The 20,594-nt window shown below is 43.5% G+C and overlaps 1 protein-coding gene across 23 annotated transcripts in view; it reads left to right on the forward strand.

The window, feature by feature from the left end:
• Positions 1–255: 255 nt before the first annotated feature.
• Positions 256–20,594, forward strand: part of PKHD1 (PKHD1 ciliary IPT domain containing fibrocystin/polyductin) — a 623,301-nt gene continuing 602,962 nt past the window's right edge. For 21 of the 23 annotated variants that reach the window (XM_029242351.1, XM_029242350.1, XM_029242348.1 and 18 more), the window contains exons 1-8: positions 256–421; positions 4,430–4,602; positions 5,797–5,924; positions 7,381–7,458; positions 8,069–8,213; positions 10,960–11,068; positions 15,267–15,324; positions 18,662–18,740. In XM_029242351.1, coding sequence (XP_029098184.1) covers positions 5,873–5,924; positions 7,381–7,458; positions 8,069–8,213; positions 10,960–11,068; positions 15,267–15,324; positions 18,662–18,740 — 521 coding nt within the window. In that variant the 5' untranslated portion in view covers positions 256–421; positions 4,430–4,602; positions 5,797–5,872. Of the gene's footprint in view, positions 422–4,429; positions 4,603–5,796; positions 5,925–7,380; positions 7,459–8,068; positions 8,214–8,799; positions 11,069–15,266; positions 15,325–18,661; positions 18,741–20,594 lie in introns of those variants that run through there. The other 2 variants (XM_029242366.1, XM_029242367.1) reach the window with 2 other exon arrangements.

Raw genomic sequence — 20,594 nt, forward strand, 5'->3', positions numbered from 1 at the left:
TGTGTTCGGTCCCTGACTTACTGGCAAATTCTTTCAATCATTGAATGTCTGTTTGTGTCACTGGGTGGACTTTCACTTAAAATTCTTGTCTAGGGCACATGCAGTAAGTGGAGAAAAATGTAGGACACGCTTTTTTTTGGTCATTAAAAAAAGACCCTGGGGAAAAAGCCTAAACAGCTTGTGTTAATCATTAAACTTGCCCCATGGTCAGCCTGAGCTTTCACTTTGGCATAGGTTTGGTCGGGACACAAACGAGTTAGGTGAGTTACAGTCCAACATGAGTGAGTTACCTGCGTGGTAGCTGCAGGCTGGGCTCTAACCAGGTAACACGGCCATCGGTTCTTGACAGAGAGAAACAAGGTCATTTGGAAAGGAAAGATAATTTGTCCCTTGAGTCGCAACGAGAGAGAAACAGAAAAAGGTACTGTTGGGTTCAGAAATGTCTCTGTTCTGTGTTTTCTAGGTGTTGCCTTTTTTGCCAATGTCGTGGTGAACAAAAGAAATGGGGGATCTGTAGTAGCAACCTTGCAGCTCTGTCTTTCAAAGTCCCAAAGTCGGGGGAGGCTGGGAGGGGAGGGAGGAAAGGAGAAAGAGGAAGAATGAGGGCAGAGGAGAAAGCGACAAGGGGAGAGAGAAGACTTGACCCAATGCACACAGCTCTCCTCTGTTTGAAAATATCCTGGTTAAAAGAATTAAATGGAGGCTGAGTTTGTTCTTAGGAAGAATTAGTGGAAAATCATATAAAGGAAAATACATGTATTATTGATCTGATTGTTTTGTTTTAAAGGAAAGATGTAGCTCTGAACATAGGGCTTGAAGAAAACCAATGTGTGACTAGTTACTTCCATTGTTTTAAGCTTGAAAAAAAATGTTAAAATCACAGGCAGATTGGAAATAGACTCTCCTGTGCTGAGCGTATTCTGTTGGGCGTAACAAGCAAATCAGATCCTGTGCTTTTGGACTAAGTAGAAAATAGTCCTGGGTACCTTTCTCTAGGCAGTAGATGTATTTCTGAAAATTGAATGTTTTAAAAACGAATTCTATTCCAAATAGGTGTAAAAATGTAGGGAATTTTGCAATTTAAAGGAACACCTGCTGAATCTACTTGAAAACTTTAGAACTCCTCTTGTAAATGCAAGTAGACTCCACTCCTACCCCATCCACTGGGGACTTGTTGGCAGGTACACAGATTATTTGCCTCTGTTTTCCCAGCTCCTAGCGCAGTGCCCAGCATATATTAGGTGTATGATGAGTGTTTGTGGAGTTGAATTAACTAGAGATGATTTTATCCATTGCACCAACTTAATAAGGACATACCCATAAGATATGCTTCTTAAAAAAATAAATTTATTTATTTTATTTTATTTATTTTATTTTTGGCTGCATTGGGTCTTCTTCGCTGCATGTGGGCTTTTCTCTGGTTGCAGTGAGCGGGGGCTACTCTTCGTTGTGGTGCACGGGCTTCTCATTGCAGTGGCTTCTTTTGTTGTGGAGCACGGGCTCTAGGTGCGCGGGCTTCAGTAGTTGTGGCATGTGGGCTGAGTAGTTGCGGCTCATGGGCTCTAGAGTGCAGGCTCAGTAGTTGTGGCGGCATGTGGGTTCTTCCCGGACCAGGGATCGAACCTGTGTCCCCTGCATTGGCAGGCGGATTCTTAACCACTGCGCCACCAGGGAAGCTCATACACATAAGACACGTTTATTCTAAGTCTTTTTGTAGATATTCCTTTTCTGGGCATTTATCTTGGCTTTTACTTTTTTGAAATGGTATAACTATTTTTTCTGGTCTCAGTGTTTTCTTAATCCCCCTGTATCAATGAAAGGGATCTATTACATCGATGATAGAAAATTAACATGTGAAGCCTTGCCTCTGCTGCAGGACATTCTGCAGACTTTGCTGGAACATCTGCAAGGAAGAGGATGGGCAGTGAACCCACAGAACATTCAAGGCCCAGGCATCACTGTAAAGTTGTTGGGAGTTGTGTAGTCGGCTAAGACTCAAGTTGTTCCAGAAGCTATAACTAAGATGTAAGCCTATCCAAGCCCTAAGAGTATGAAATAGATGCAAGTCTTTGTAGGCATTTTGGGGATTTGGAGGACTTTTATTGCCCACCTGGCACAATGCCTCTGTCCCTTATACAACCGGGCAAAAAAAGGGCACATGTGGAACTGCGAGTCAAAACTACAAGCTACCTATGAGCAGGCAAGAATACTAGTGAAGCAAATTAAAGCTCTGGGCGTCTCCCAAGCAGGGCTACCATGAGTTATATGTGTCTGTGACTCCAGAAAGTGTCAATTAGGCCCTGTGGCAGAGACAACAGAAGGAAAGAGTGTCCCTAGGGTTTTGGTCCCAGCTCTAGAAGGTGGCAAAACTCTGATATGCCCCCAGAGAGCAACAGCTCTAGCAGTGTACACAGCATATCATGGTAAGAACTTCCCTTCCTTTCAAGGGGTGGATTGAGAATATGTTCCATCAACCCACATTTGCCATGACTCAAAGGCCCAGTTTGACTAAGTGGCATGGCTCTGTGTAGCAGGGGAACACCCTGTCCACCAGGCCCCTGTCTCTAGAAATGTGAGTGCTACTAGGTCCTGTAGAATATGTAGATCCTTCAAATGCCCCCTCTGGCAATCAGGAAGCTGATTGAAGCAACTGACCCTTCAGTAGCCACAGCAGATTGGGTACATAGGAAAAGCAGCCACTGTAACACCTGGGTAAGATGGCATATTGCCAAGGATGCTGGATTGCCCTTGAAATGCAGTGACTTGGTTAATGTAAGTAACGGCATGTCCTATATGTTCTAAACAACACCCAGAACAACTTCCAAAGTGGTCTGGTACCATCTACTGGAGTTTCCAACGGGTAAAGGATTGGTAAATTGATTATATTGGACCCCTCCCTCTGAGGGAGGGTTCTAAATATGCCTTGGTTTCTATGAACACTGCATCTGGCCTAACCCAAGCTTTCCTCTGTCTCTGCACAAACCAGGCTGCCACCATTAGGGGATTAGAGAACCGAGCACTATGTTTGGGTACCCTCATCCAAAAAACAGTGATTGATGGGTCACATTTCAAAGGTCATGATATGCAAGACTGGGCAAAAGAACATGACATGAATGGAGGTTCCATCTCCTCTATAACCTGTAAGGAGTAGGGTTAGTAACAAGGAAAAGTGCAATATTAAAGCGGCAGATTAAATTAATAACAGGTAAAGCCACCTTGGCTGCGTGCACTAAAGTATTATCCTAGGCTTTAATATAGTTAATCAACCAGTAAAACCTGTTGCCCCATGTATGAGACTGAGTACCCTTACCAGGACACCCAACATTGTAAAGGTACAAAAGTCATGGGAGAAGGCCATTGCCCTGACTCTCACCATGCGTCAACGTGCTATGCTGCTGATAATAGCAAGCCCTATCACACCTTCTCAGGTATCCTAAGACATTATCTACTGGAATTTACTATGGGACATCCCACCAGGACAGGTGAATTACTTCAATCTCCACAGGATCCCATTGTCCTGTTGCCAGCCAGACCTATGGAAATGTACTACATCTGGAATGGAGCCGGCACCATGGGAAAGAGGGGAGAAGGTGCGGTCCTGGTATGGCATATCCCCCAGTCCATTTCCTCATGCCTAACAGTGCTGCCTTCCCTGGCCTTGTATGGTATACACAGCCAGGTCAAGTTTCCAAACTTTCCAACCTCCCCTTCCTCAAGACCAGATGGGCTTATCTGCTTTCCACTGGTGCCATCGTTTGACTGCTGCCTTTGTTCCCTCCATTGGCCTGGAGCACATAGAAGCTGTTACTAAATTCACCCAACAGTCCTTAAATGATAGCCAACAAAGCCTGTCCTTACGGAACACTGAAATGTCCCTAATGAGAAAAGCTGTCCTCCAGCATAGGATGGCCTCAGATACTATCCCTGCCTTGCAAGGAGGCACCTGAGCCATTATCCAAGCAGCATGTTGCGTGTTTGCACCTCATGAATCTGCTGATGTATCGTCTTTATTAAATCACATGAGGACACAAGTGAACTTCCTGAGTGATCTGACCACCAACCCAGGGAACTTGAAAAATCAGTGGTTCAGATCATGGAGCTCCTGGTGGAAAAAAATGTTACTTATGTTGGGAATGTTAATCTGTGTTTTCTCTCGCATGTGCCTATACCGTTGCTGTGGCCTCTATCTCCTATGCAGCCAGATAGCTGCCAAAGGAGCCCTCTCCATGCTGGTGAAACCCTTTGCTGACCTCTCAGGGCACATCTCGGAAGAGGGGGCAAGTGAGATTGTTAGAGCTAGTCATGAGGGGCAGACTGCTGGAGGAGGTCATGCACAGGGCGTGACCACCAGTTGACCTGCAAGCAGACCCCGGGCAATTGGAGGCTCCTCACTCCCTCCCTGTCATTGAAATCTACATTCTGCCCACAGGTCCCACAGCCGGAGCTGTTTTCAAGGATGCAGGTTTCAGAGTCATGTGGTGTTGAGACCACTGGGATTGAATACGTGACTGAATTCCACTGAAGACTCTATAAACTTTTAAGATTGTGGCGGGTGTGGAGATCTACTCATCTCGCTGACGCCCACGACAAGCCTCCTTGTTTGTAAGTTTTCCTGAAACCTGACACCTGCCAATCTGGAGTGTCTCCCTCTTTCTAAGGTCTCTCCTTGCCCTCTGTGTTTGGGGGCCAGTTAATTTATGAACCAACACAGGGGCAGATTACGTGGAGAGGTGGCTCCCAAGCTGGGCCCTGATGCGGGCCAGGAGTTCACTGGGGCACAAGAAAGTTTGGGGAATCCAGAAAGCATCCAGCAGGATCCAAGGTAGAGGCTGCCGTGTGGGAAGCTTGTCCGGGAGACGGTGGGGAGAACAGCTTCGCCGCGGTGCAGGGGTCACCTAGGAGAGCAATGCGAGGGGAAGTTGGAAAGGTGGGGGGCAGATCATGGTGGGACTGCAAAGTCAGAGAGGGCTTTCCTTTGGAAGCAGAGAACCCTCAAAAAGAAAACTAACGTTCGTGGGCATCTCCTTTGTGCCAGGCCCTGTGTTAATTTCTTTATGTATCTATCGTCTCAGTTAATCTTAATAAAAATCCTACCAAGTGTTCTTATCATCATTTTTGAAGTGATAGAGGTTTTGCTTTGAATTGAAAGCTTTAAGCAGGAGAAGGGCACAGTGAAGGCAGAGTTTAAAGGGATTGATCCGGGCATCGTGGATTGAGGTAGAGGGACCTGGGGTCATAGGGTCCAGTTTGGAGGGTCCAGCTTTTTCTTCCTGTTTCTTTCCTTCCTGTTTCCTCTGCTGTGAGGATAAGATAATTTCCCCCAAATTTCCATTAACACCATTTTTTTTCAACTTGTTACCATGTTTAACATTTGCTTTAACTCTTTACTCTTTTTGTGTTGATTGGTTCCTAGAGGACTGAGACTTCCAGAAAACAGAACAAAACAACCTGCACCCCCTCTCCGTAATTGCCATTAACTAGTATTTTGAATCTGGAATTCATTTATTTTAAAAATTTAAGTGTTTATTTAATAATGAATTAAGGAAAGAGGTTATTATTACTTACCCAGCTTAAACATGCATAAAATAAGTCAGTGGGACAAGGGGGTAGAATAATGATAATTTTGTGTAAGATTCTTAGATTATCCTTTTCTTCCAAGCTTGGGAAGATGGTGGGTCCCTCTGAAGACTCTAGGGTCATATTGGTATAATTTCCTTAATTTCCCAAGTTTTAACGAAGCAGAGCAGTTGTATGTAAGCAAAAGTGATAGTAATTTTTCATTTTGTTTTTATAAAGCTCTGCTGCTTCAATCAAAATTGAAAATGTGTTTAATGTCTGAACAGTTTTGAAAGGATTGATTTAAGTGAACAAGATGACTGGCTGGCTGGTCTCTCTGACAAGTATCAAAATACTACTTTTAGCAGGTGAGTTGGATGTGTTTTGAAGGGATTTTGGATAGAATGCAGCAGGTTACCTTGAGAACTAATTTACTGTTACTTAAATATTACTTTGGGAGGAAGTGTTAAAGTATCTCCCCTAGGTTTAAATTTTCTCTGCTTAATAACTTTTTTCTGTTTAGTAGTTGAGGTTATATATTAAAGAGTTATATACTTTAATTTTTAACAGCCAGTGGAAGTTGCTGTTAAGTCTAGAGCTTTTAATAATAACTTATAACCTTCCTTTTATAATTTCTTTTTGAGCCATACAATGCAATTCTTTTTAGATTTTATTACTTTATCTTCCCAAGGGGAGTAGCTTATCTTGTCTTAGTGATTAATGACCAATAAAAATTTCCTTTTCTCAAACCAGGTCTCTAGTTTTCTCAGTGACTTTGGTTATCCTCTGTATCTTTTTATGACATTTGTTTTTGATCTTCGTTAGGTAGAAGTATCTAATACACCTTTGAGGGGTAAGCATGAGCCCATCTGGCCAGGGCTGCCACGAATGGTTGTGTCGATGTGAATGATTCTTCACCACTCTTGGTTGTGCAGAGCGCCCCCTGCATAAATGTACATGGAAGCCCTGGGCTAGCCAGAGTTAGCGTGGCTTGGGTGGTCCTTTAACTTTTCTGATATAGAAACCGAAAAGCGTTCTGTAGACCTCACTGAGGAGCTAACTGATTTTTGCTGGCTTTACCTCGGACAAGGCATGTCCATCCAGGATCATCTTCAAAAATAAGGCGTTGATAAGGTCACGCTCAGCCCATAGTCTCTATGCGAGAAGCCAGTCTAGCTTAGTGGGTAAGTCTATAGTGGGCTTTTAAAAAAATTCCAGCACTGATTCATGCTTCAGCCCCTCTCTGAGCAGGCAAAGCAAAAATCTAGAGAATGCTGTGTCTCTTTGGGGAGTCATTCTGATCATGTATTCAAAAGGGAGAAACTAGAGGATGGTGTTATAAGCAGGAGGACTGAAATAAGGATAACTTCCAGAACTTTCTCCTCTTCTCTGGGAAGTGGAAATATAAGAAATAAGTGGTAACAGTTAAATATGACCACCTAATTAAAGAGTGGGAAAGAGAGAAGACATTTTATGGATTCAGTTAGGAACCAAATGTATCCTGGAGCCTTTTCCAAAGGAAGTGGAAATTCAGGATTGTCCTCGTGAACACATGGTTTTCGGATGTCTAAGATAAGAAGATCAGTCAAAACTTTCCTTAAAATGGGAGGAAGGTGTGGTCCCCAGACCAGTAACACCAGCAGCACCTGGTTAGAACTGTAAATTCTTGGGATCCACCACAGACCTACTGGATGGGAAACTCTGGGGGTGGGTGCAGCGATCTGTGCTGTATGAAGCCCTTGTGGTGATTCTGAGGAATGCTCAAAGGAAGCCGGTGGATTGAATCTGCACACTGAAGCCAGGGTTTCTCCTACTCACTTATAGTGCCTTGTCTGAGTGTCCACATTGAACCTGAAGAAGGCAGCCTCGCAGGAGGAACATGGATCACTGTCATTTTTGACGGTAGGTTTGGGCCTTACCGAATGCAAGTTTCTTATTTGTTGATCTAAAGAATCCTAAAGAATGAGTCCTGTTTAAGGACAGATGTAAAAGAGATCTGGAAGGGAGATGGACCAACTGACCAACTTCTGTGTTACCGGATGCCCACATGCAAATGTTACATCACACCATTATATGTCTGTGTCCACTTCCTTATCCCAAGCTGTGGGGTAGAACTCTAGGAACCCTAATGAGATGATACCCATGTAGCACAGAACTTGGCAAGGTGACCCTCAGAACCTTGGTTATCTTCCTTGTCGAGAATCCTACATATGGGAGCTTCTAAGCCATGGCTCAGTGTATCCATCTATACCACTGGAAAAGAGTAACTTTTGAGGGTTGGAAAATTCTTTCCTGGATTTAAGTGGATGGACCTGAAGAGAGAATTAAGAAAAAAAAAATAAAGTCATAAAGAAGCACACTCATTCATACAGCCTTTGGAAATGAGAAATATTACTTTTAACCCTTCGGTAAACTCAGGACCTGCCATTGCCCCCGTGTGGCAGGTTTTTGTGTTACCCTGTGTGGCTTACTGCTCGGTTCAGCCTGAGACTCCACTCTCCCTTGCCTTTAGGTTTGGAGCCAGGTCTCCTTTATCCTGCCAACGGCTCTCAGCTGGAGATCCACCTGGTGAACGTGGCTGTACCCATGCTGCCCATCATACCCTGTGACATCTCTCCTGTCCTCCTGGATTTGCCGGTAGTGATGTGTAGGACCAGGTACACCTGCCCCGGGAATGAGAAGGCCAGACAGGATGAGTGCTTTGCTCATCTCAGTAGCTTTCAGTGGCAAATTAGAGCAACTCCTGCCATGATTGCAATTACCAGTATAGTTCCCTATCAGAGCTTTAGGGCTTAAGGGAGGATGAGAATATGGGAAAGATTTTTGAGAATTCTGAGACATTTATAAGGAGGGGTTGGGGGCTGGATGATGTTTCCAGTTGTGTGTGTGTGTGTGTGTGTGTGTGTGTGTGTGTGTGAAGGTCTCTATTGCTATTCAGATTTCAATAAATGGGGCCATTTTGCCAACTAATTTTTTGGAATAGGCATAATTGTAATGATTGTACATAAACTAAAAATCAGTTAGAAAGGAAATTCACCTTAGTCCTCAGTTTGCTTGCTGAGTCTGATATGATTTTTACAGGATTCCAGATTATCTGTTGTCCTACTTAAGTTTTTGTTGACTTCTAAAGCTTACACTAGTTCGTTCTTTCTTTAATATCTAAGAGATGTTGCCTGAAAGTGGATCATTGGTTAAGAGAAAAAGAGATTGTCATTTCCTTTTGTTTTCTGTTCCCTCTTTCAGGAAAGTTCCCTCTCTTCCATCTCTGCCTATTGAACCCACCATATTGCAAATGCTGCCTCTTCCCTGAACAGCCAACTGAGTGTCATCTTTCCCTTCTTTGATAGGGGACAAGTAGGAACTGAAATCCAGCTTTTGAGGAAGGAGCACATTTTAGTCATTCATCCATGGGACATGGAGGATTGTGTATTCAACACACGGGACATGTGTTTGTGTATTCACACACACAAACACACTTTTTGGGCAATTCATCTTCCTGAAGGGAGGAATTTCTGTAATTTACACGAAGGCGTAGGATGCACAGACTTAGTGGCCCTGCTTCTTCAGCCCTATGTTTCTCATGACACTTTGTCAATTGCCCACTTTTCAGATTCATCCTCACAGAATTAAGTGCTTTGGGGACAGAGGATGTGATTCACCCACCTGGTAGTCCTTATGATGCTGAGCACAATATCTTGCTAGTAGAAGCTCAAAAGATGTCTGTTGAACTAAAGTTCCTTATAGCACTGCTGTTGGTAGAGATGATTTCCATAGGTTTTATGGTATATTGGGGCATAGAGTTCCTGCAAGAACTTGCTATGAAATAAGTCAAAGCTCTAACGATTTGTATGTTCTATCTCCTCAATCCCCAAATGCTAATGACTTTAAGATGGGGCTTCCCTGGTGGTGCGGTGGTTAAGGATCCGCTTGCCAACGCAGGACACACGGGTTCGAGCCCTGGTCCGGGAAGATCCCCGATGCCGCGGAGCAGCGAAGCCCGTGTGCCACAACTGCTGAGCCTGCGCTCTAGAGCCCGCGAGCCACAACTACTGAAGCCCGTGCGCCTGCAGCCCATGCTCTGCAACAAGAGAAGCCATAGCAATAAGCCCGCGCACCGCAACAAAGAGTAGCCCCTGCTCACCGCAACTAGAGAAAAAGCCCGTGTGCAGCAACAAAGACCCAGTGCAGCCCAAAAAAAAAAAAAAAAAACCAGTGACTTTATAACATCATTTTAGAAAAAAAGAAATAGCACCCTCTTAAATGTACTCATTGATTGGAAGATGAATATCAAATTAAATTAACACTCAAATGTGGGAAAATGTGCATTTTATCATCAATGAAATACTGTCATACTCATTATTATAAAAAAACAAGTCTGCGTTCGCAAAAACAGGCACTGTTGCATCTAAATCAGCAGTGCCCAGCCAAAATATAATTCGAGCCACAAATATAACTTAAAATTTTTTAGTAGTCACATTAAAAAGTCAAAAGAAAGAGGTGAAATTAATTTTAATAATACATTTTATTTAACTCAACATATCCAAAATATTGCCACTTCACATGTAATATAGATTATTAATGAGATACTTTATATCCTTCTTTGAATACAAAGTCTTCAAAATCCAGTGTGTATTTTACACTAATAGCATATCTTAATTGAGACTAGCCACATTTCAAGTGCTCAAAAACCACATATGGCTAATGGTTAAACACATTGGACAGTGAAGATGTAAAGATTTAAGGTCATACTAAAGATTTTAGGAGAAGTTTTGGAGGGGAGGCACACCTAAAATCTAACTCCTTATTCATCATATTCCCCCTCTCAAAATTCAGATTGAATGGCAGCCTCGAAGAGGCAAAGAAATCACTGTGATCCTCTTGAAAAGAGGAGAGAAGGTCTAGGGCTCTCTTTATGGATATGTGAAGTGTTTATGGGCTGCTGGGGTAATTATTAAGTCAAGAATTTTTGGCAACATATAAAATCAGTGCGTTTTATTAGAGCCTAGGATTCAGATCCTCCTTTGCCCTTAAACTGTGGTGTTTACATACCCAGGTCTCTTAATCTATATGGAACTTGTTATTTTTTTAACGGAAACTGGAATAGATTATCTATCAGTGTCCCCTCCAACTCGTAAAGTCCTGAGAAACTATGAGGCTGAGAAACAGGACAAAATTTAAAAAATTTTTTGGCACTTTCAGTGAAAACTTCATAACTTCTTTTGCTGAAGGATCTGATGTTTAAAGTCTATTGGATGAGTGGATAGAGGAGGTGAAAGGTGAAATACAGGACTCCTGGGTTAGCTCTGTTTCACAGGTGCAGGGGGGAAATTTGAAGTGGTCAAGTGGGGCTGCCAGCTTTGGCAATTTGATTGATTCACAAGGATTGCCACGTTCTGCCCTCAGATCTCTGCTGTCCGAAGCACATGAAGGTCTCTATTACCTGGAAGTGCAGGCTGGGGGACAGGTCGTAGGCAGCCCAAGTTCAGGACCACGAGACAGCTGCACTTTCAAGGTGGGTACCAAGCACGGAGGAATGTGTGTTTGCCTGGTCTGAGAGTGTGCTTGCGCTATCGACAAGAAGGTTATAAATCAGCTGGGGAGTCTTTCTGCTTTGCCAGGATGAGAGGACAGGTGGATAATAGTTACGGAGTTTCCGAGACTATCTTAAGAAGGTAAGTATTGAGCACGTGTATGTCAGGCTCTCACTAAGTGCTTTATGCACATTCATTTAATGCTTACAGCAATTTTATGGGGTAGCTTTTTTGTTTTTTTTTTTTTTTGCGTTACGCGAGCCTCTCACTGTTGTGGCCTCTCCCGTTTGCGGAGCACAGGCTCCAGACGCGCAGGCTCAGCGGCCATGGCTCACGGGCCCAGCCGCTCCGCGGCATGTGGGATCTTCCCGGACCGGGGCACGAACCCATGTCCCCTGCATCGGCAGGCGGACTCTCAACCACTGCGCCACCAGGGAAGCCCTATGGGGTAGCTTTTTATTATCCTGCTTTTACGGATGAGCAACTTGGGGCTCAGGGAGATTAAATAATTTGTCCATGTCATCTAGTTTGTAAATTGCAGAACCAGGATTGGAACCTGCATCTAAATCCTCACTTATACTGAAGCCCATAGAGGAGCCACAAAGATTACCATTGTGCATCTGTGTTTCATTTTACAGCTGAGATCATCTGGAGTGTAAGAATGGTGAAGGGACTCAGGGACCCAAGTTCCGCCTTCCTCTCTGCTTAACGGTTGATTTCTGCTGCTTCTTCCAACCCTAGACCGAAAGGGCATGTGCTGTTGGAATTCTCCTTCGAGCTCAGAGAGAGCAAAAAGCAAGCAGATAGAGTTTACGAGTCGATGCCTGCTTATTTTAGAGCTTCTAGATGCATTAATTTTATGTTGGGGCTTTGTTTTATGTTGTTGAGTCTACTGTCCATTTCAGATTGGTTTTACACTAAAATGCTCTCTGAAAGCATAGGTTCTAGACTTTCCATAAAATGCAGCAGTTTGGCAGGGTTGTACTTGCCCCAGGGAGCCTCTGTTTAAGAGCAGTTCCTAATAACACAATTTAGTTATTAATCAATGCTCTTTTACAACAAGACTTCATCTTCTAAATTCATCTCTCATACGATCCACATTTTACATAGGCAATTCATCTTTAGAATTTGCCATCAAATCACATTTAACAACTTGTTTCTTACTCCAAGAGAATCTTGTTTTCCAGAATTTTGCTTTTGCACGTATGCGGCAGAAAGAAAAAAAAAAATTCTTTTTTGTTAAGACCCACACCAGCACCTCTACATTGTATCAGTGAATAAAACAGAAGAGAGACGGCTGAGCATGGTCCTTAATCACTGTGCTGTTTTTGGTTTTGATGTCCTTTCACCCCAGATAATAGTTTTCCTACTTATTAAAAGACGGGTAAGGAGAGAGAGGGGAAAGAAGAGAAACACTTCCTAAAATTGCACATAAAAGAAAGCAAGTCCTCCGGTGGTTCCACTAGCTTGGTGAATTGATGAAAAATCACCAGGGGATGCAGTTAATGAGAGGCATTCTGAGCTGAAGGAAACCCAGTGTCTCTCTTTGTTTGGGGACTGGGGCTGGGGGAACCATATGTATTAAAAATTAATTCCACCTCTCCAGTCCACTCCAAAGAGCCTGCTGCAGGCACTGACAAGTTTGAACAACTCACAGAAGGTTTATCAAGCAGCTGGTAGCTGCGGCTTTATCATTCTCATCCTTTGCTTTTCTGCTCCCCCCACTTTGCTGCTGCCGACCCCATTCGGGCTCAGGGATCAGCATGCAGGAAGCTGGATTTGGAAGCTCGTTAATTTTTCACTTTGTCATGTCTCTAGCTTCGTGGGTGACCAGAGACCTGTTTCTCTTAGAAAAGTGCCATTTTATATTGTGTCAGCTCAGAGAGATTCACAAGTGAAGCCTTTTTTGAGGTTTCACTCTGAGCCTGCCCTGCCACTCTCTGAGGACCTGGGAGGGAGTGATGCAGGAGTCGCCTTATTTCCCCTGCACTTCTGGTGGAAGGCTCTCAGCCTGAAGGATAGACCTGGATTTTTTTTCTTTTTTAACATCTTTATTGGAGTATAATTGCTTTACAATGGTGAGTTAGTTTCTGCTGTATAACAGAGTGAATCAGCTATACATGTACATATATCCCCATATCTCCTCCCTCTTGCATCTCCCTCCCACCCTCCCTATCCCACCCCTCTAGGTGGTCACAAAGCACCGAGCTGATCTCCCCGTGTGACGCAGCTGCTTCCCACTAGCTAGCTATTTTACATTTGGTAGTGTATAAATGTCCATGTCACTCTCTCACTTCGTCCCAGCTTACCCTTCCCCCTCCCCGTGTCCTCAAGTCCATTCTCTATGTCTGCGTCTTTATTCCTGTCCTGCCCCTAGGTTCTTTAAATCCATTTTTTTTTAGATTCCAAATGTACATGTGTTAGCATATGGTATTTTAGACCTTGTATTTTAAATTGGAAATCGAGAGGTGTGTTTCCTTGTGTGGTTTGGATTCAGTTGTTCTGTCTGCCTCAGTTTCTAACATCTGGAAGATGGGCAGTAACCACTGCTCTGTATCATGAAGCTCCTATGATAAAGTTCCAGTGGGAATGGCAATGGTATGAAGGGCATCCCAGTGGGAGTTGAAGGTCTGGGTGCAGGAGGAGGCTGGGAGGGGTGTAGTGTACGTTTGGCAGGTGTGTGTGTAGCTGCATTAATCTTTATCCTTCAGTGAGATCAGAGCCAGCTCCCAAACTGTGAGGTCACAGCATTCTTATTTTGACCTCCTAACTGTACATATTTTCTGTGAACTCTTTTCTAACCCTTTCTGTTAGGAAGGGAGGAAACAAGCCTTGATGACAGACTGTACAACCATGTGAATCAATACATAAAACCTGCACTTGCCAAGCCAGCATCAGCTTTGTTAAAATGTCTGTTGATTCTCCATGTCTGATGAGGGTTGTTGATTAACACCAGAGTTATTCTTTATTGCTCTTCTCCCTGGGAAGGTGGACTCCTGGGGTGCTGGAAGCACACCAAGCAAAACAATTTGCTGTCTTTGTTTTGCAAATGGGAGGTACAGTAGGTTAGGGGAGTGAAGGTGGTCTAGGCATCTAGAGTAGGATAGGGGTGAAGGTAGCAGGAAGGGGAGACCAGGTCTCTTCCTGGGTGAGTCATTAGGCCATGGCTCAAACCTTGGCCAGGGCAGTCCATCCTTACGATTCTCTCTTTTTTCATGCTGGCCCTGACTGTGAAATGCTCTAATCTGGAACTAACCCAGAGGCCTATAGGTGAGATGGAGTTCCCGGAATTGTCTCCTTCTCTCCTCTGCTTCCAGGCAGTGTATCAGTCATCTCGGATGGGGCCACTCCATTCATTCACAAAAATGTGAATGTCTTTTACATACCAGGCTGTGCCCAGGGATACAACCAATGACTCAGCCAGGCATTGCCCCTGCCTTTCTGGAGCTTACAGTTAGCAGTTGATGTGCTTCAGGGGGTGAGGGCATCATAGGGTGACTTGAGTGCCAGGACCAGGCTTCTCCAGGCTCCTGCCTCTCCAATCAATGCTGGTTTTCTTCTTGGAGAGTAATGTTGCCTCTCATTCCTTGCATCCTTTGAATCATTTTCCTCCCAACAGGCACCTTCCATTTTCCCAAACAAACTTCCCTTGTGTATCTCTCCAACTTCCAATTTTTTGTAGCTTGCTAATCCCTACCAAGGTGCTGGCTGATAATAATTTAATTTGCAATCCTTTTTATCTAAATAAGCAAACTATCGTCTAGAAAAATTAAAAAAAACCTTCAAGACCCCAAGATATCAAGTTGCAATAATGGAATTAAAAGGTTGGTATTTTAAAGCATGGCCTGCCTACCTTTCCTTTGGTAAAACATGTTCCTGGTATGGCAGGTGAGCAAGTAGAAACGGACTTGCCCAGGTGTGAGGGATATGGTGCAGGGAAGACATATGCCCTTGATCAGATTCCCTTGACCTCATCTATGGAAGAACTATAACAATGTCTGTTATCTGTGCTTCACAGAAATATCTTGAAGATGAAAGGAGATAGATGTAAGGTGATTTGAGGAAATGTAGCCACTTGCTGCCTTAGATGAATGCTCTGTGCAGAATGACTTAGGCTTCCTGTGTATGTGGCTGTGATGTTCTAATGAAATGCTCACTGTGATAACATTTTCTAAACAGTTTTCCAGGGCACAGACGCCCATCGTTTACCAAGTTAATCCACCAAGTGGAGTGCCAGGTAAGAAATCTCCTATTAAGATAGCAATAAATAGAAATCCCTTTGCTGAAGCTTATTGCAAACTCTTCTACCCAGGTGGATGGTTTCTATAAATAGGAAATTTTAACCGCTTCTCTGATGCTGTTTTGAAAATAAGTGTCAATCTCTGGTTTATTTTTCACCTGGTTTGGTTTCACCTCTCGGCACTTTTGCTCTATTACTTCACTGATAACCAAAGGAATCTTAACATGAAAAGAAAAAGAGGCCAGCGAAATCAAACCAGATGTTGCTGGAGAATGGAGAATATAGATATCATCATCACTCCTAACTTTATAATCATCCACATAATAACCTTTATTGACCCTTCCTGGGAGTCAGGTTCTGTTCTAAGCTTTATTTTTATATTATCTCATTAGATCTTCACAACACCTGATGATATAGGAACTATTATTATTTCCATTTTGGAGGTGAGGAAATGAGGTACCAAAAGGTTAAGTTATTTGCCTAAAGTCGTAATGAGTGGTACAGCTGAGATTTGAACACAGACAGTCAGAATCCAGAGTGGGCCCATATACCTTACATTTTATTTTGTGTTGAGCCAAGTTGGGTACCACTTGGAAGGCCATTAACCCTGGTCCTGATCCTGGGGGTTTATGAGTTAGAGAGCACACTTACACGCAGAGACTAGGAGGCTAGAAAAGAAGACGGAGAACGCTGGGAGGGTGGTTGTAAAAGAAGGAATTGCAACTAAGAAACAGGTTCAGGACCTGCCAAGCCCGCCTTAAAACTAAGTAGTAAACAGAGCTGGGATCACATATAATTTGCATAATCACAATAATGCTGTCTGATTCTTGACAAATTCCTACATCACTTTCAGGTTTTATTTGTTCAGGGTTTTCAGATGGTATAAGTATGGGAATACAAGTTGCTCAATTTTTCCATGTGGTTGCATCTCAATGCATAAACTGATCTAGTTGTTTCGAACGGTTCAAGAATGTCAAAATGAATATCTGAGTCACTGAAAAGTGTCTGTACTTTTGGTGTGTGTGTGTGAATAGACACAGATGATGTATGTGTGTATTTAAATTACATCCTGAAGAGTATGAATTCGGCCTTGTCTTATTAAGGCCTGTTATTCACAGATCTGTTCCTTTCCATTCATCTGAATAATCAAGACGTGATCATGTTTTACTAAAAAGAGCTGTGGTCTGTGAAAGTCACACGCCGTCATTTTGTCCCCCCCACTGCTCTGGTGTTGTTAGAAAACTCCCGTTCGGATGGCAGAAACCTTGTGAGGGTGAGGGTTGAGGAGGAAAGCCCGCCGTGAGAGATGTGACATGGGGCATCAGCTGGCGCCCAGATCTGTCAAGCCCCTTTCTCCCGCCCAGTTTGAGTTCTGCACACTGTCTCCTCCACCTTCGGGGAGAACGATTGGTGACTGAGCTGGTTGGAGTGATCCCTCGGGCAGGATCCACACGGCTGCATCTTTGAAATCTCTTGCCAGACGATTAGTCTCACCTCCTTTGGGAAGCCTGCCCAGAGTAGCAGGCAGGGAAATGGGGGAGGTGGCAGAGACAGGAGAGCTGTTTTGTGAGCCGCTGAATTCCCATATGCGGTTAACAGGCCTCCACTGTGACGCGGGGTCCCCCCTCCCCGCCCAGCACACGGTCTGGCTTAGCCATTTGTCACCTGCTGTTTATTGGGCTTCTTTGTTGAGAAACAAAACAAAAACTCCCAGGAATTCCTAGTTTCTATAACCCGTTATTCGTTTGTAAAATTGTGCCCATCAGTTGTAGAAATCATGCCTGCCAAAGCCAGGAAGTCCATCGGTTAGCCCTAGTAAAATGAAGAATTACTTTGCTGGCTGGCAACAGTAGCCGAGACCTTCAGACTCTGGGCTTCTGCCAGTTCCACAACCTTTGTCTAAGTCACTGAATTTCCTCTCTTTCTACCCGCTCTTTGGTCAAGGGTCCGCCATACTTCCTGGAAGGTTTCCACTGTCTTAGGGCCAGTCATCCAATGACTGCTGATCAAAGTCACTTCCTATTAATAAAACACATGCACAGTATGTAGGGAAGCATTACTTCTTGCTCATGTTCTTTCGTGGCCTGAAGTGTAGCCGTGAAGAGACCCAAAGCCCTCTGAATTCAGGGACCTCATGAGCCCCAGAGATGCTCTCTTCTCTTTTATTTGTGAGGTTTTGCCTCGTTAACCAACACCTCTCTTACCTCTCAGTGTTGTGATGCTGGAAGAGCCTTGATGGTTAAATTCCGTCATTATTTGGAAGGCACACACTTCCACGTTGTGGGGTTGAGTGGTGAACTTTAACTTGCTCTGGTGTGTTTGCTTAAAACCTTGCTTTGGCATTTCCGTGGAACTGAATTTAGGTGTTTTTCAACTCTGGAGGAAAGCAGCTCATGTAGCATCAGGTATGGGCCCCAAACTCTTTCTGAGAAGGGGCTACTCTAGATTTCTTTCCCAGATCCTCTGAGCAGAGAAGGTGGGGGTAATGCTGAGAGTTCCCCTTGACGAAAGGGGGTTGTTGATGCCTGCACCCCCATTTTTATGAACTCAAAAGAGGTGAGTATCAAGGAAAAACTTGCTACCCAATGGGAATCCCTACACATTGCATAGAGGAGACCCAGCAGTGGAAGTCATCCATTTATCAGTGGACAAGGCAGACGCCAACCGTCTTTGGATGCCCATTTTGCCTGATCTTTGAACATGAGCATATTTGTTGAATTAATTGCATGTGCAGTAGCCCATCCTTTAAGCCATAACTCTGCTGCTCTCTCGTGCCCTTCTTTCTGACTTCCTGTCCGTTTGATTCATCCATGACATTCATCTTTTGTACTCTGAGATACAGAAAGAAGTTTAGTATCTTTGAATATCTATCCAGATTGTGTGATACGAGCTTCCTCTTATCGTATGTGTCCAGAGGAAAGTCTCATGAAGCATGGAGCACCCCCAAAGAATATTATTGTTAAATCCCATGTGGGTGGATGGTCTACACACAGCCAAGAGAGTGGAACAAGGCAGTGTGTTTAAATGGGCCCCTCCCTGCCTCCCTTCCTGGGACTGTGAAGAAGCCCTGATATTCCTTCTGTGCTCCATACATACATGAATAAGTCCACAGTGGCAATGATTCATTATTTTTGCCTCTTTGATATTTATATCGATGAATGGATTATACTTGGAGATCCTTTCCTGTTGTACAGTTTATAAAAATGTATTAATATTCTGAGTCATGACTGGCTTGGCCATTTTGAGTAGAGGTAACAAAAGAGAAATACAGTTTACGTTACATATTTAGAGTGTGAGCTAAGTAGATTAATTGAAAAGCATCTTTTTCAAACAGGAAACCTTATACATGTGTATGGCTGGATTATCACCGGAAGGTCGGAAACCTTTGATTTTGATGCCGAGTACATTCATAGGTAAGCGTGTGCTTGTTTCTGTGTTCAACTAGTTACAGATATGCTGGATTGATTCCTGAGACCAGCTTCCCCGATAACGATAAATTGTAAGCAGCTGGCATGGAATTCCTCTTTTCCTCTTTGCAGTTTACAGTCCCTCGTGAGCTGGGCTTCAACAAACTTGGTTAATGTAATTGCGACTGGTCGGTTAAGTTGGTCCATTTATTTACTGACAACTAGTCACTCTGGGCGCAGTGTGAGTTGTACTGTAATTGCATCTGTGGATTTTCTTTCTTGATTCTTCCCCTTCTCCCTCTTGTTTCTCAGGCTGAAATAAATTCTTTATAACGATGTGTGAACTCAAAAGACCACTATAACATCCTTGTTTGTTATACATTTGTGTATATAGAATTTCTGTTGGTGTGATCAGAGGAAAATGTGGAAGAGGTACTGAAAGCCATTGAGTTATTTTTAAGATTTATTTTATTGAAGTATAGTTGATTTACAATATTGTGTTAATTTCTGCTGTGCAGCAAAGTGATTCTGCTAATCCCAAACTCCCAATCCTTCCCTCTCCTACCTCTCCTCCCCTTTGGCAACCACAGGTCTGTTCTTTATGTCTGTGAGTCTGTTTCTGTTTTGTAGATAAGTTCACTTGTGTCATATTTTAGATTCCACATATGAGTGACATCATATGTTATTTGTGAAAGCCATTGAGTTTTTAATGTTTTCTGGGAATGATTAGGATGCCAACATGACTTTTTTCATTGGAGACTTTTAAAGTGCAAAGTGGTACTAGTAAATCATCCTTGCCAGGGAAAGGGGGGGACAGGATGGAAAGTGTTGAAGCTGAGGTGTTTGTGGGAAGGAATTGTGGTTACTCAACGTATGAAGCAATTATAATGAGGATTTATAGGGTAGAAGGACCACAACTTCATTAGATGCTCTGTTGAGAGATGCTACATTCTGTGTCTAGTATTTCCTCCACCCCTTGGACAGAATGGGGGGATCCTCACGTTCTGCTCCAAACCTTTGATTCTGTTCTGGTTGAAAAGAACGTGATTTGGCAAACTTTCAGGATATACATTTCTGTAATAAAATAATGGCCAGGGTATTCCCCGGTGGTCCAGTTGTTAGGACTTAGCACTTCCACTGCTGTGGCCCCGGTTGGATCCCTGGATGGGGAACTAAGATCCTGTAAGCCACATGGTGAAGCCAAAAAAAAAAAAAAAAAAAAAAATACAGTAAATCCCCTACATATGAACCTTCAAGTTGTGAACTTTCAATGATGTGAACGTGCATCTGGTTCTAGCAAGGAACCAGAACCTGTGCCATCAACGTCAGGCATGAGTGAAATTGCAGCTTGCCCTCCATCTCCTATTGCTGACAATCCTTCAGCTCTACCATCTCCCACCTCCTCTCCTTCCTCCAGTCCGTAACTCTTCTTGCCTGTTCACTCGATGCCAGCCCCTGTATGCCAGCTGTTGTACTAGACTACTGTACTTTTCAAGGTACTGTATTGTAAGATTAAAAACATCTTCTTTATTTTTTGTGTTTGTTTTTTATGTATTGTTTGTGTGAAAAGTATTATAAACCTATTATAGTACGGTACTATACAGCTGATTGTGTTAGTTGGGTACCTAGGCTAACTTTGTTGGATTTAAGAACAAATTGGACTTACGGATGCGCCCTTGGAAAGGAACTCATTCGTATGTAAGGGACTTACTCTAATGGTCAACTTGTCTTGAACAGAAATTACTCTTTCTGTGGAGGACTGAAGCCCTCCCGGGACTTGGTCCCATCACAGCCTTGGTCTGGGATACAGCCTTTGCAAGGGGGAACAAAGACAGGAACTCCTCCATGGCTCTGTGTGAA

Source organism: Monodon monoceros, unplaced genomic scaffold (assembly GCF_005190385.1).
Source record: "Monodon monoceros isolate NGI ecotype Baffin Bay Population unplaced genomic scaffold, NGI_Narwhal_1 Super_Scaffold_3, whole genome shotgun sequence".
Taxonomy (NCBI): domain Eukaryota; kingdom Metazoa; phylum Chordata; class Mammalia; order Artiodactyla; family Monodontidae; genus Monodon; species Monodon monoceros.